Source organism: Meleagris gallopavo, chromosome 23, assembly GCF_000146605.3.
Source record: "Meleagris gallopavo isolate NT-WF06-2002-E0010 breed Aviagen turkey brand Nicholas breeding stock chromosome 23, Turkey_5.1, whole genome shotgun sequence".
Lineage (NCBI taxonomy): Eukaryota > Metazoa > Chordata > Aves > Galliformes > Phasianidae > Meleagris > Meleagris gallopavo.
Window position 1 is genome coordinate 4,391,321 of NC_015033.2, and position 13,442 is coordinate 4,404,762.

General features: G+C 45.8%; 1 protein-coding gene across 1 annotated transcript in view; it reads left to right on the forward strand.

The window, feature by feature from the left end:
- ZMYND12 (zinc finger MYND-type containing 12) overlaps positions 1 to 13,329 on the forward strand; it is a 14,964-nt gene extending 1,635 nt beyond the window's left edge. Inside the window, exons 2-9 of the mRNA XM_019622400.2 lie at positions 694 to 865; positions 5,348 to 5,519; positions 5,594 to 5,728; positions 6,359 to 6,528; positions 7,921 to 8,043; positions 8,844 to 8,970; positions 9,920 to 10,065; positions 11,197 to 13,329. Of these exons, the coding sequence (XP_019477945.1) occupies positions 694 to 865; positions 5,348 to 5,519; positions 5,594 to 5,728; positions 6,359 to 6,528; positions 7,921 to 8,043; positions 8,844 to 8,970; positions 9,920 to 10,065; positions 11,197 to 11,316 (1,165 nt within the window). The 3' untranslated portion in view covers positions 11,317 to 13,329. The remainder of the gene's footprint in view (positions 1 to 693; positions 866 to 5,347; positions 5,520 to 5,593; positions 5,729 to 6,358; positions 6,529 to 7,920; positions 8,044 to 8,843; positions 8,971 to 9,919; positions 10,066 to 11,196) is intronic.
- Positions 13,330 to 13,442: the final 113 nt, after the last annotated feature.

A 13,442-nucleotide genomic window follows, 5' to 3' on the forward strand; every position in this document is an offset into this window, starting at 1 on the left:
GTGAGGGCCTTCGGCTGTCCGCACCCCCCGGGGCTGTCGGTGCGGCCACGCTTAAGGACAGATCTCACCGGTGTCACGAGTCGGGCTCGGGGCTGGGTTGGCTTCGGTGGGCTTTTCGCTCTGGTGCTGAAAGTGAGGCGTTCGCAGGAGCCCAGTGGGGCGGGGGGCTCCGCGAGTGAAGGCCTTAATGCACAGCACGGCGGCACCGCCTGCGGGCCACGCGAGTGTGCTGACATCCCGCCAGCTGTGTGTGCCCCTCTGACGCCAGGCTGAGTATCAGCCGGCTGCCTCACCGCTCCCCCGGATGCCTCACAGGAGGCTGCAGTGAGCTGGGGTCAGGCTCCTCCAAACAACGGCAGGACAGGGAAACGGCTTGGAGTTGCTCTCAGGGGGGTTTAGGTCAGATATCAGAAAAAATTCTGTCACCAAAAAGGTTGTGGAGCTTTAGGACAGGCTGCCCAAGGAAGTAGTGGAGCCACCATCCCTGGAAGTGCTCAGAAGGCATGGAGATGTGGCACTTAGGGACGTGGTTTATGGGTTAATGGCTGGAGTGATGGCCTTAGAGGTCTTTTCCAACCTGAATGATTCAGCAGTTCTAAGAAATTATGGAGTGGAGGCTGTTGTAACTCTTGCGGTGAAAGTCCAGAAGAAACAACAAGCAATAATCTTTCTTTATGTTGTTTCCAAGTAAACAAAAATATCATTCTTTCCTTATTTTGTTAGTGATGTAGATCATCAGAAAGCCGACTGGCTTAGTATCCACGAGAAGATATGCCAACTGCTGATTCCAGTCCGCACATCTCTCCCTTCTCTCATTTCTGAAGAAGAAAGAAAACACGGAATGGAACAGCTGGTGAAGAGGCAGGTATGTACAAGAAGAAGGAATACCACTTCAAAGTGCTGCCAATGAAATTTGATTAGATCTCTTTCTGTATTTTGATGTGCGTCGTGTTGAGAGGGCATGTAGTTTGTTAATCAGTACTTTGTTTACAAAAAAAAAAAGTGTATTAAAGACTCTGCAACTAAAACTTCCCAATGAAAGGAGCAGGAATGTTCTCTCTCCAATTCTAAAAGTCTCTTGCCATCTGGCAGCCCTTTCTCCAAATCTTGAGCTTCCTTATCTTTGCTGGCCCGACAGCAGCAGTCCTGCATCTCCTACCTTGCAATACAATCAGCAGTAAGTCCATTGGGATCCAGCTGAGTTCTGGTTCTTACGAGAGTGTCCTCATCCCTCACTGATGAGAGGGATTCCCCCTTTCTCAAAGCAGAGAGCAAAGAAATAAAACCCTTCCCCTTGTTTACCTCAACAACTTTAAATGCTCTTTCCCACTAAGTGTGGTTTTTTTATCTCTGCTTTTTGGCCTCCTTGGAGGTGCAGATGTGCAGCTCCAGTCAGAGAAGTTTTGAACTGTTGTGGGTTGGTTTTTTTGTGTTTGTTTATGGGATGCAGGATCTGCCTTTCCACGGTGTTGATAAAAGAAAGTAACCCACCCAAATACCTCTGTTACTTAGAACGATCTTTCCCATAAAAATAAATCATCCTTCTGTCGTTGCAAAACTCCTAATCGCAGAATAGCAGGACAACAGAACAACTGAAAGTGAAATGGTAACAAACAAAGGGTGCCACTGAGAGGATCATTAATCTTCGGTGCTTTACATCATGTATTGTTTTTAAAATTGTTTCTGGGTCAGGTGTTAGCACTTTGGCTCACTGCTGAAGTCATTACCTTTCTTGTGAGCACGCAGAAGGAAAAAGCCTAAGAGAGATGGAACCTGCATGGACAAAAGTTGAGCATGGTGAAAGCTTGTGAGAGGCTTTAGGCAACAGATTCCTTTCAGATTTGTAGCAATTAGGCACTGGCACCCAAGTTTGTTTTGAAAATGTCACCTGATGGAAAATCACAAACAAGATTGTTGATCAAAGTACAGAAAAAATGTGTTATGACAATATATTGTCAAAGCTAAGAGGGTGGTAGAGATGAGGTGAAGGCTGTGGCTCATTATCTAAACATGTAGAAGGAGTCTGGAAGTGGGAAAGACATCCTGAATATAGGAAAAACGGGCTTCGCTCATGTTACACACAAGCCATTAAGTTTCACAATTGTATGTCAGGAGTATTTCCATCACACAGTGTCAAGAATAATGCAGAGTGGTGGCAGTTCTTGTGCTTATTTACAGCTTAAAGCTTTTCCAAAACACTTTGCCTACAAATCAAACATTGTCAAAAGCATCTGTTACTACATTATTGATTTGGTAGCAACTAAAACTATGCTATATACATTACAACACAGCACATGACTGCAGAACCAAGGCAGTACTTCAGCTGGAAGCTAATCATTTGTTTTTATAAGGTTCTACGGAGTGCACCAGGAACATAAAACTGGTAGAGAAGTAGGCAAAGGAGCAGTCACTGCTCTTGATTGGAGTTCTAGGTTAGCACACAGTGACTACAGAACTGCAGCTTGAGTCAAGGCTTGGATTGACCTCATAGGAAAAGGTACAGAGAGCAGATTCCAGTTGTTTTTCTAAAGGAAGATTTTTACAGGATTTTTAACAACTCTCCTTGCATTTGTTCTTTGATCTTAGTATATACTCCAAACTGTTTAAACAAAGCAGATTCTCAGAGTGTTATATGAAGGGGCATGTTGTCTTTCTTCTCCCATAAGAAACATTTTGTTTGTTACTTGCTTTCTTACACATCAAGACTGTACCTCCTAGTCTGCTTTTATGTGCAGTAAGGTGTAGGGAAACTGGCCTAGACTGACTGACGAGCATCAGAAGAGCAGTATGGAGAGGGTGAGATTATTCAATGCCCCATCTTTGCTTTCCTATTCAGAGGGCAAACAAAAATGCTTGAAAGGTCTTTGATGCTCAGGGAAAAGCTACGCAGCCTCTTCACAGAAAAAAGCCCTTGCACGTGGGTTTATTGTTTTCTGAACTTTTCTATTGCACTTCACAAATTCTTGTGCTGTGCTTATTTGGAAAACATGGAACTCAAGCCTCTGTCAGGACACAGGAAAGCTTGTGCACACTGGAATGCCCTTTGGCCTAAGGGAAGGTGCGTTAAGCTGGGAGCCAGGAGGTTATGAGTTTCATACCTCAGATGTGCTCCAAAACTTTGTTGATAGAAATCTGCTTTTGTCAACATAGCCGTGGGGGTGCCTACAGACAATACCTCCAAACTGAAAAAACTCCAAGTTTCTGTTTGTGGAATAGCCTCACTGCCTGCACCAAGCATGATGTCAGCTTACCACAGCCTCTGGGGATGGGAAAAAATCTGCACCTTGGCCAGCTACAGCCATCCTCCAGCATCAATGCCAGCTCCAAGGACCCACTTTCAGACTGACTGAAAGCCCTTCTTCCTCTTTAAACTATTTTTCCTTAAGCATGCCGTCATGACGGGTGCCTGCAAGTGTGGAAATGGATGTGACACAGAGCTCCGGGTGTTTGCCCAACCCCCTGCTCCCACCTGCAGCAGAGCTGTGCTCCTCTGCCTCCTTAAACCCCAACCAGGGGAAAAATTCATGGGAGCATCTTCAGAGAAATTTCTGTAATTGCTGCACACGTGAAAAGAGCGCTACGAGCAAAACAGTGCAGGGCCAAAGCCAATGATGCCTCCAAGGCTTGCAACTGCGCTGTCTTAAATATTCCATGCTGCAGGGCTTCTGTTGTCTCCAGTCCTTCTCCTCCTGTATGTGCTGATAGCACAGGTGCAGGAGAGGAGGATGATGGTTGTGCTTCCGCGCTCCTGGATGTCCTTGCTGCTGCAGGTCACTCTGGGATGCATTCTGTGAAGCTCTCATTTATCTGGAAGGCATGTTCCTTTATCTCAGCCAGGATCTCCGGTACGCACTCATGCCCTGTCCTTTGTGGTTCCTTGCCCCTGAGCTATTCCTTCACTTTTATCTGCCTTTCTGAGCACTTTGAGTTCAGTAAAATGCTAAAACCATAACCTGGCCTCTAAAGGCACTGAAATTTGCTTTTTCTGCCCTCTGCTCTGCTGCAACTGGGAAACATCGGGCAACAAAGTGCAGCCTGCCAAGAGGTACGACATTATTTTCTGCAGGCACTCGCTGCACAGGCCTGTCTGTGCCTTCTAGCCAAAGAAGAGTGCTTTGCTACCTACCATGCAGCCCTGCTAGGCATACCAGCAATGAGATTTGTTTGCAGGCAGCCTTCCCTCTGCTCTGCATTGTGCGAAAAGCCAACAGAGAAGTGCTGGGAGTTGGCAACAATCGCGATGAAAGCTAAGAGAAATAGATAGGTAAGCATCCTGGCTCTTTTTCATTGGCATCCCGTAGCACGTTGTAAGAGCACACCATCTGCAGTTGCTGTAGAGTTCTTGGCAATGAGCAGGCATTCAAATAGAGAAACATTTGGGGCTGATGATCAGGTACTGCAAAGGGTGACAGGACCAAATGTGGTGTGGACTGCTAGGAGCAGCAAAGGGCAGGAAGCAGTTGTACCTATGGCAAACACTATGGTTTCTGACAAGCAGAAATCCTACAAAGCTGCTTGATGACCAGACTCAGCTTGCGTTATGGAGATGACAGAATCATGGAATGGTTTGGGTTGGAAGGGACCTTACAGCCCATCCCCTTCTGACCTTCTGTCACAGACCGCCACAGCTACTAGGTCAGTTTGCCCAGGGCCCCATCCGAGATACAGGAATATAATGCAGTGCATTGGAGTTTTCTGATTTTGACCAACTTTCCAGCCTCTGCATCCAAACCGTCAGCCGTTCAAAGCCCAGAATTGGCCAGCAGAGGGTGAGAGGAAGCTGCCAAGCCGCAGGAATCATGCGGTACACTGCTGTCCCACCCCGAACCTGCCCTTACCCGGTGCTGTGGGGCAGTGTGCTGCAGCACGATGTAACGAGCTCTCTCCTTGCTTCCAGACAGTGTCTCCTGCAACTGGAGATGTGCCATGCTGGCACCAGCCTGGTAAACCATACGCTCTGCTGCCTGCTATGAGTCACTGTTATCGTCAGCAAAATCCTGCTGTAACCCCTTTGTCTGATCTTTTCTATGGTCTTGTGATGATCGTTTTCTGTGCTTCACAGCTTTTATTGCTACAACCTTGTTAGTCCTTTTTCATAGGCCTGAAGGATTCTTTGTCTCATAAGACAGCACATGACCTAAGAGGATGCCCAGAGCTGTTCTTACCAGAAGTAGGAATGAAATCCAGGCACTAATATGACAGCTTTAATTTCCATCTATTAATTACAGACACAAATAAAATTACACAGTGATTGTTAACAGCGCAAACTGGAATGTAAAAAGAGACCAAGCATATTATTTCTCCTTATCCCTTGCTCACCTTGCCCCATTATTATTTTTCTTGGCAGAAATACATCATCGATCTTACATCCAGCACAGCCCAGAAGTTTATTTTCGATGGAGAGCATAAAAAAGCATTACCTGCAGCTCTGCATGCGTTGCGTTTCAGCACCAAAGTATATGGCTCAAGTTCTGTGCAACTGGTACCTGCCTATCTCCTCTTGGCTGAGGCCTGCATTGGTAAGCACTGGTCTGAACAGTAACTTTGGCAAGGGCAAGAGCTCCCCTGGGTCAGGTTTCTGGTTTCCTCTCAGCGTTCCAGGGAAAGGCCAGCTCTGCAGTCATTGTGCCATGTCTGTTCTATGCCCAGCCTGAAGGGCATCCAGGGAGATTCAAGGTGCCACCTCCTGTTTTCTGTGTTGGCCAGGGAAAAGGATTTCTCATCGATGGTGAGAGATCAGTGCAAAATGGAGCGTTTTCTCCATCTCTAACTGATTCTCCCAAGAGAAGGGGTATGAAGTTCAGCTCCTTACCTCTGTGGCTTCGTATGGCTCACAAAAGCATTAAATTCCCAGCCAGCACACTTTTGAGGCCATCCCATCAGAGGAGCACCTCTGTTCATTCGCAGAAGCAAGTTCTGCCTGGAGCAAAGGTTTTTCTCATTGATTGTATGGCTCAGCTGCCACATAAATGACTGAGAAATGATTGTAAACCATTGCTGTTACAGGAGTAGACACAATGCTCTGCTGGTGAAATTGAGCAATGTCAAAAATTGTTGTAAAATGGGGAAGGAAAAATATCCCATCAGTATTTTGAGTGTGATAATACAGCAGTTGTTAGCTTCTGCCTGGATGTTACCTGGTTTGGACACGTGTGTCAGAGGCATTGAATGCAATGCAGTTTCTGGTTTCTCTTGTAGCTGTCTGTAAGTTACATTCTGAGCACTTGCTTAACTCAGAAGTGGGGAATCCACAAACTGTGTCTTTGTGTCAAACTGCTGCGAAGGGATAGCAGGCAATATCCTACATTTCTAAACAGAAAGTGCTCTGCATCCTGCTTATTTCTGTATGTCATTTCAGGTGTTGGCAACCTTCAGCAGGCATCTAACTATCTCTCCCAGGCTCAGTGGATTGTCCTCAGAACTCCAGATTGCAGCGGTGCCTTCCAGCATAGATTGCATCGCAGTTTGGGGCTTCTCTGTGCTGCTGGTGGAAACTTCGATCAGGCTTTATATCACCTGGCCAATGATGTAAGCCAGTAACCATGCAGCAGCCTTTCAGTTTTCCTTCCCTCTGCAGCTGCTCTGAGCAATATGAACACCCCAACAGACAGGTGTGGCACTGAGTTGAGGAACCAGGACTGTACACATTAAGAACACCTGAACTGCATGAGTCTTAGACACCTGTATGTGTTAGCCAAAGCTGTGTTTTTCCAATTCTGGTTATTCTCAAGTGATATATAATTTGTCTTTCTACATCTGCTTAGAATTTTTTCTGCCGCTTTGTTAAGATCAACAGACATTCCTGCCACAAACTGCTGTAGCAGCCTTTTGTTCAGCAGATAAGTGACTGTATATTTTGGCTGTCATTTTCCTTAATACTTTTCTGTTCAATTGCAATTTTCTATCATCCATTCTTTAATGAACGCCTCGCTTAACTATGTAAGTGTCTGGTTCAGTGCCTTTTTCCCCAGTTCAATCTTTTTAGCCACAACAGTGGTTCGAGAAATGCGAAGTGGTTACTGCCAGCAGTGTTCCTGGGAATGCTTCGCCTGTTATTTAACAGCCCAAAGGCAGATGAACTCTGTGACTTCCTATTTATGTCCCACGTCGCCTAAATTTACCCAGTGCAGAGTGATGCATACCCACTGCTGTTGAATTTGATAGTCACTTTTTACAACAGCTTTCTGTGGGCGTAAGCGGTGACATACGATGGAGGAGGATTAGAGGCTTTCTATCATAACATACACAACTCTGTCTTCATTTAGTTTGTAAACCTACTGTAAACCTACTGGGAGAGATTCCCTGCTATGCCACTTTTATGGTTTTTTTAGCTTGCCTTGGTCTGGTGCCTGAAAAGGAGCAGCACAGTAGGTTTTTTACTACTAGTGAGTCTCTGGGCTGCATCAGAGCAGCGCAGGACCTGCTTGGATTTTGACTGAGTGTCTGAGATCTGCTGAGAGTCACATGCCAGCTCAGAATAGCTGGAATGTGCCACTGCCTTCCCACTACCTTCCCCTCGCTTTGGCTGGGGCTCTGGGGAGGAAGCAGCCTCCACAGGCACGTCTGGAGCTCTGAAAAGCAGCAGCAAGTTGTTCACTTGAAGGCGAGAGACCTGCAGGATGTGCACTAAGAGGAAGAGGTGTGAGGAATCTGCCCCGTGCCTCAACAGGGCAGCACACCATGAGAAGGAACCTTCTGCACCAGCTAGCAGGGCATTTGGGCGTGTTGCATTCCTGTGTACAACACACAAAATGCTGCTTTCAGGTACCCTGTTGTACAGTTACAATCAAGTGTAACTAATGCTGTAGTTACCCAGAAAAAGACAGAATTTTGCAGTACTATTAATCCATAATAATGAAAAATTTCTCAGGGTTTATATGAATGTTGAACTCCTGCTTTTTCTTTTAATATTGTTTTCAGATTTACCTCGCTAGTTCTACATTTGGAGTAAAATCTGTTGAGGCCTCTGGAGGGTATTTCCACATGGCTAATGTTTTTTTTCACCAGAACAAAATGGACATAGCAAACTCATTGTACGCTGAGGTTGGTAAATCCAAAACTCATCCTCTTTCCATCTCTCAATTAACTTTTTTTTTTTCCTGTGTGCTTTTTCAATGTTTCCCTGTTTCTGACTGCCTTTAATGTGATGGCAACCATATCATTGTTTTAGCATCAACATTTTCATATCCAAACATTTCCCCGAGTTAGAACCAGAACAAATAAATTCTGGAAAAGGCATTGAAGTTGTAGTTTTCATAGGTAAACCTCATTAAAAAATAGTTTTACTACCCAAAGCCCCACACCAAAGGCTAAAAACATTCCCACAGGCAGAGAAGGTGGCCAGGGAGTTTCCATAACCAAGGAAGAGTGGCCGAGCAGTGGTGGGATGCAAACAAGCCATGTAAAATTTAAGCAGAATATCAGTGAAAAGTCACACTGCTTGTCAGACAAAGGAAGTGACAGTTGTCTAATGACCATAACAACTGGGGAAAAAATGAACTTCCAGTTGTTTAGCCTGACTATTTAATGAGGCTTTGCCTCCACTCCACTCACAAACGTCCACCAAATTTGCTTTGAGTTATCAGTTGAGTTAGTTTTGTTCAAGTTTGATGAAAATTAATATTCAGATAGAGAAATGAGCTTCCAACTCAGGCTCCCACTGGGAGAAGAGCCATCAGATCTCCATGCAAAACATCCAGCTGGCAGCTGCCTGCCCACCAAGCAGTAGGCGCTGGGGTTGTTGCGGAAGGGACGTGCACTGCAGAATGCATTGCTTATAGAGCAGCCAGTTGCTAAATACCACGTGTTCACATGCGTGAAATAATTCATTCACTTCCTGGTAGGTCACTGACATCTGGCACACCTTTCTTGTGAAGTCAGTCCAAACACAGGAGCAAATTCACAAGTTGAGAGCAGAAAAGTCTCCGTTCACTGAGGACAAGGAAGTGGAAGTCGGTGAAGACACCATGAGTAAGCACCACTATTGTGCAGGAGTGTTTGGGAGACAGGAATTTTAAAATCCATCTATCTTAGTGTTCATATTTACTGTGTTGGATTTTGCACTGTCTTTCTGTAGACCGAATTTAATCAGAGTCATGGGTGTTCCTGATAGTTGTGCCCAGTAGGTAGTGCTGGATGAAACAAATGAGGCCACTTTAGAAATGAGAGTGTTCAAGTGGAAACACAGCCTTGCCCTTTTGGTTTACCCTTCCCTTTTCACAGTATCCTTGGCAGTGATTTCAGCAATACAAGATGGTGCCTTTCAGGATTCAATTCCGCTTCAGCATTCTCGTTTCTCAGCAGCTCCTTTCCTTTCATTTAATTAGGTGAAATTTCATCTCACTTAGGTAATTCCAGCTCTACCATCTGAAGCAGTGGGACACAATGAAATAGCATGTGTCGATAACTGGATGTATTAATCTGGAGAATGCACTAGGGGAAGGTGCATGAAGCATTGGGAAATATGCTAGTGTGCATGGTATGACTTCAGCAGTCCATGAAGTCAGTCTAGATTCCATTCTTTGTCTTCCTTCTACCATCTACACTCATAAGAATGTTGCCAGAGAAGAAGAAATGCTTCTGCAAATCCCTTTAGCTGGCATTCTCTCAATTAAGTTGCTGCAGTAGGAACCAAACAAGGCAGGTCTACATGAATCCATCTTCAGATGTGACAGGAGTATGAAAGTTGCTCTTTTCATGCAGCTGTTATGACTTCACATCTTTACTAAAGGATAATCAACACTATTACAGACTGGATGAAAAGATATCTGTTAATGGGTATGGAATTTGCATGGAGCTGGAATGCCACGCTGATGCTTGTTGTAGAAGTGCTTTGATGTCTAGAAGAGATAATTGGGCAGTTTTGATTATATTATCTTGTATACATGCATCCAACAAGATTATTTCATTCTTGATGCAGCTGAAGCCCAGCAAGCAGAAGCAATTCAGGTCCTGAATGCAGTACTGGATATCAGAGAAAAGGCACCAAAGCAACAACCTGGGGAAACTGCCAGAGTCTTGCATGCTCTTGCAATGCTTTATTACCTAATCATGGATTTATCAAAGGTAAGTTTCACCTATTGAAAGGGTGCAGGAAGGTGTTGGCCCCATTCCACAAAGGCATGAAGGTAAGCCAGCTGCCTGTGTTCACTGGCTCCTCTCCTGAGAGCTCGACTGCCTTGGAGCACTGGATGACTCAAGGCAAAGCTGCTTCGGTAGCTCTGCACAAAGCCAGCTTGTGCTCTGCACTCTGTCAGGGCTAAAAAACCCACTGGTTTTCGAGCTCTGCCTCATCATCCAAAGCAGATCCTGTAGTTACTCACGTTTTCTAGGTTTGTCCTTCATCCTGGCAATGTAGGTGCCTCTCACAAGCCACATTTAGACATCAGGTTGGATGTTATGCAGTGAGAAAGAGGCCTTGCATGTATGCCTCCATGAGCGAGGCTCCCTGTAATTATCACAGTGGGACCCTGTAATTCAGTTTTGAATTTGTGCTGCTGTATTTGAGAGTTTATGGATAAAAATTTCAGATGCAACTGCAAACTTCAGCGTGCAATTTTCTGCACTTAAGAGAATTAATTTTGAGAAAGTGCTGAGCTTTAACCGTCTGGAAATCAGACCTCTTTGTTTGGGCTGAGCAGTCAGAATCTCAGGTTTCTTCTGCATGTGATTTGAAGGATGGAAGTACAGATTATTAATGGTCTCTGTTGTGTTAGAGAAAGCTATAGTACAAATAAGTGTTTGGAAGACACAAAGGAAGAAATTCAAAATAGAAAAGAAAAAGGAAAAAAAAAGCAAAGCTTTGTAAATGTGAGAATGTCTAGTCACTGGAAGGGCTACCAAGGAAAATGAGGGATTTAGTTCAGAGTTGGTGCAGCTGGTTTTTCCTGAAATAGCTTTCAGAATGTCCAGAGAACTGGTGTGTCAGATGGCAGGTAATGCTCTCCAGCAGGAGGAGCTGGGGTTGGTAATCTCTTCTGTCTGCACCACTGGATCCTAAATATGAATCTGTGGGCAGCTTTACTCTCTCCTCTAAAGCAGCTTGTACAGGTCACCCTCTGAAACAGGTGGCTGAGCAATTGGAGCCTGGATCGGATCCAGCGCAGCCATTTCAATGAGTCTCTACAAGTATTTTAAGTACCCTTTGAGAAAAGCCAAATTCTTCACAATTACATTGTCTTTTCTGTTTCACTCCAGGCTTGTGAAATAGGGATGAAAGCCTTTGACCTGCTGAAACAACTACCCCAGCAAGAGCCTCTGGAAGCCATCGGCTATTTGTTAAAGCTGATTGACTCCCGGGCTTCCTGCACAAAATAAGGAGCTCTTTCTACCAGAGCCAGGTGCTTGGCCAGGTTATTTAACTAGGTGGCTGAAAACATTGAAAATGCATTGCAAGCTGTAAGTCCTTTTTGCTGTTGTCACTTCTCTAGAAGTGTCCCTTTCCGTCTGGAAGAGTTTGAAAGCTAAACTCGTGCTATTTTGTTACACGCTTGTCCACCTCTGCAGGCTGTTACGGTGTAACAACATGAGGATGGGAAACAAAAGCACTACCAGTGCATAAATTGTTGCCTACTTGCTAATGTAAATAAGGGTAACAGCCTCTTATCTCTTCACATTGTCTAACAAGAAGTTAAGACCAGCTGAAATGTGTTTGTTACTGTTTTCCTCCATTTTCTTTTCACTTTGATGAGTAAGATAGGGTGGAAGGCTATGGGAGAGGCCTGGGGAATGTGTCCACTACATTCCTAGCTTGGATGGTTGACACCTGCTCCCCAGAACCTGGTTGGGCTTGTTCAGGCGCTGCACCTCTCTGTAGTGCCCCTCCACTTCCAAATCCACACTCGCTTTTTGCAGACCTCCATCAAGCTGACTGCCACCCTGCAGCCCCCACAGGTTTCAAACGCCCCTGGGAGCAGAGGAGGAAGAAAGGCAGGGCACAGGGCACGCACGGCCCTGGGAGTGAAGGCCAGGAGGCACTAGAGAAGGGCTAGAGGAGTCCCTGGGAACGGGATGGGTGCAGGCCGGCAGGAGCTGTGCAGTGAACTTGGTTCAGACTCTGGAGCATGTGACAGACTTGCACCGCTGGGAAAGAGGTTAAGGGAAACTTGCCCTGCTGCTAAGGTCTGGATTCAGCTGAGCTTTAAGCCTGCGATTAAGTCTCATTTACTTCAGGAGGATTTATGAATGCATTTAATTGCCTTGCTGAATTGGGTTGGAGTCAAGTACGCTTTTAAATGCTTCGTCGAGCTGGGACCTGAGCAATTAGAAGGGATTGATGATGCTGCTAAAAGGAAAGTTGCTCACTCCAATCCAACTGATTTTTAATTGCACAGGGCGGAATAGCTGTGATTGGTGCACACAAGGGCCCCGTGGCAGACCAGAACAGCTCCCTGAGACTGTAGGAACACATGTGGGAACAGGGGATGCTGGCTGCCGGGATGCTCAGCGCCTGCTGGCACAGTGCCTCAGGATGTGGAGGATTTGGGTCACTGTGGCTGAGGATCTGGAGCTGTGGCAGTAATCCCCCAAGACATGCCATGGCCAGGCTGGCTCTATGTGACACACCAGGACCGGCGTCCCTTCCACAGCGCTGCCAATGGCACAGCATCACTGTTGGGTGCTTAAAGCAGTATGGAAATTAATTTTTCACAGGTCTGCAGGCTGGGCATCTCTGGTAGCAGGGCCTGCACAGCAACCAGAAGGGAATGGAAGCACCAGTAAGGGTGATCAGAGCAACCCAATGTCCCACACACAGAATATTTTAGGGAAAGTTGGAAGATTTTTACAGGAGCTTTTCTCTATGACCTTTTGGAACAGCCATCTCCACTGTATACACTTCAGGGCAAAGAGCTATTTCGACAAAGAGCAGAAAGCCAAAGCGAACAAGCTCAGCACTTCTTTGCCCAGCAGTGTTCAGACTTGCAGCCCTTGGCACCGGGTTAGGTAAAGGAGAAATTCCCCCAGGAAGCAGCCAGGAGATGGCAACAACACAGCCAGGAGCATAGCATGGGCATTTTGTAACAAGGAGCCTTGCATCCCTGTGAGGGAAAGCTTTGGCAAGGAGCAGCACACGCTGGGGAGTTCACTGCTACTCCCAGAAGAGGGGTAGGACACAAACACCCCATGAACAGCACCTGAGCTGCACCCAGGGGTGGCCTTGCTGAAGCTCTGACCCGCTGCACTCCATCCACCAGCACTCCTCCCAGAAATAAAGGCACACAGCACAGCAGGTTGGGTCGCTGCATACATTCCTGTTTATTGGTAGCACGCCACACGCCTTTCTCCATTCTCTTGGCACTTATGTTTATGCACATAGGAAAAAAAAAAAAAGTGCGTGCAGTTTCTGGGATGCTGCACAGATATGTGATGAGTTGTCATGGTTTTTTTTTTTTTTCACCTTTATTTTCAATGTACTCACTTCCAAAACAGACAAATAAATATAA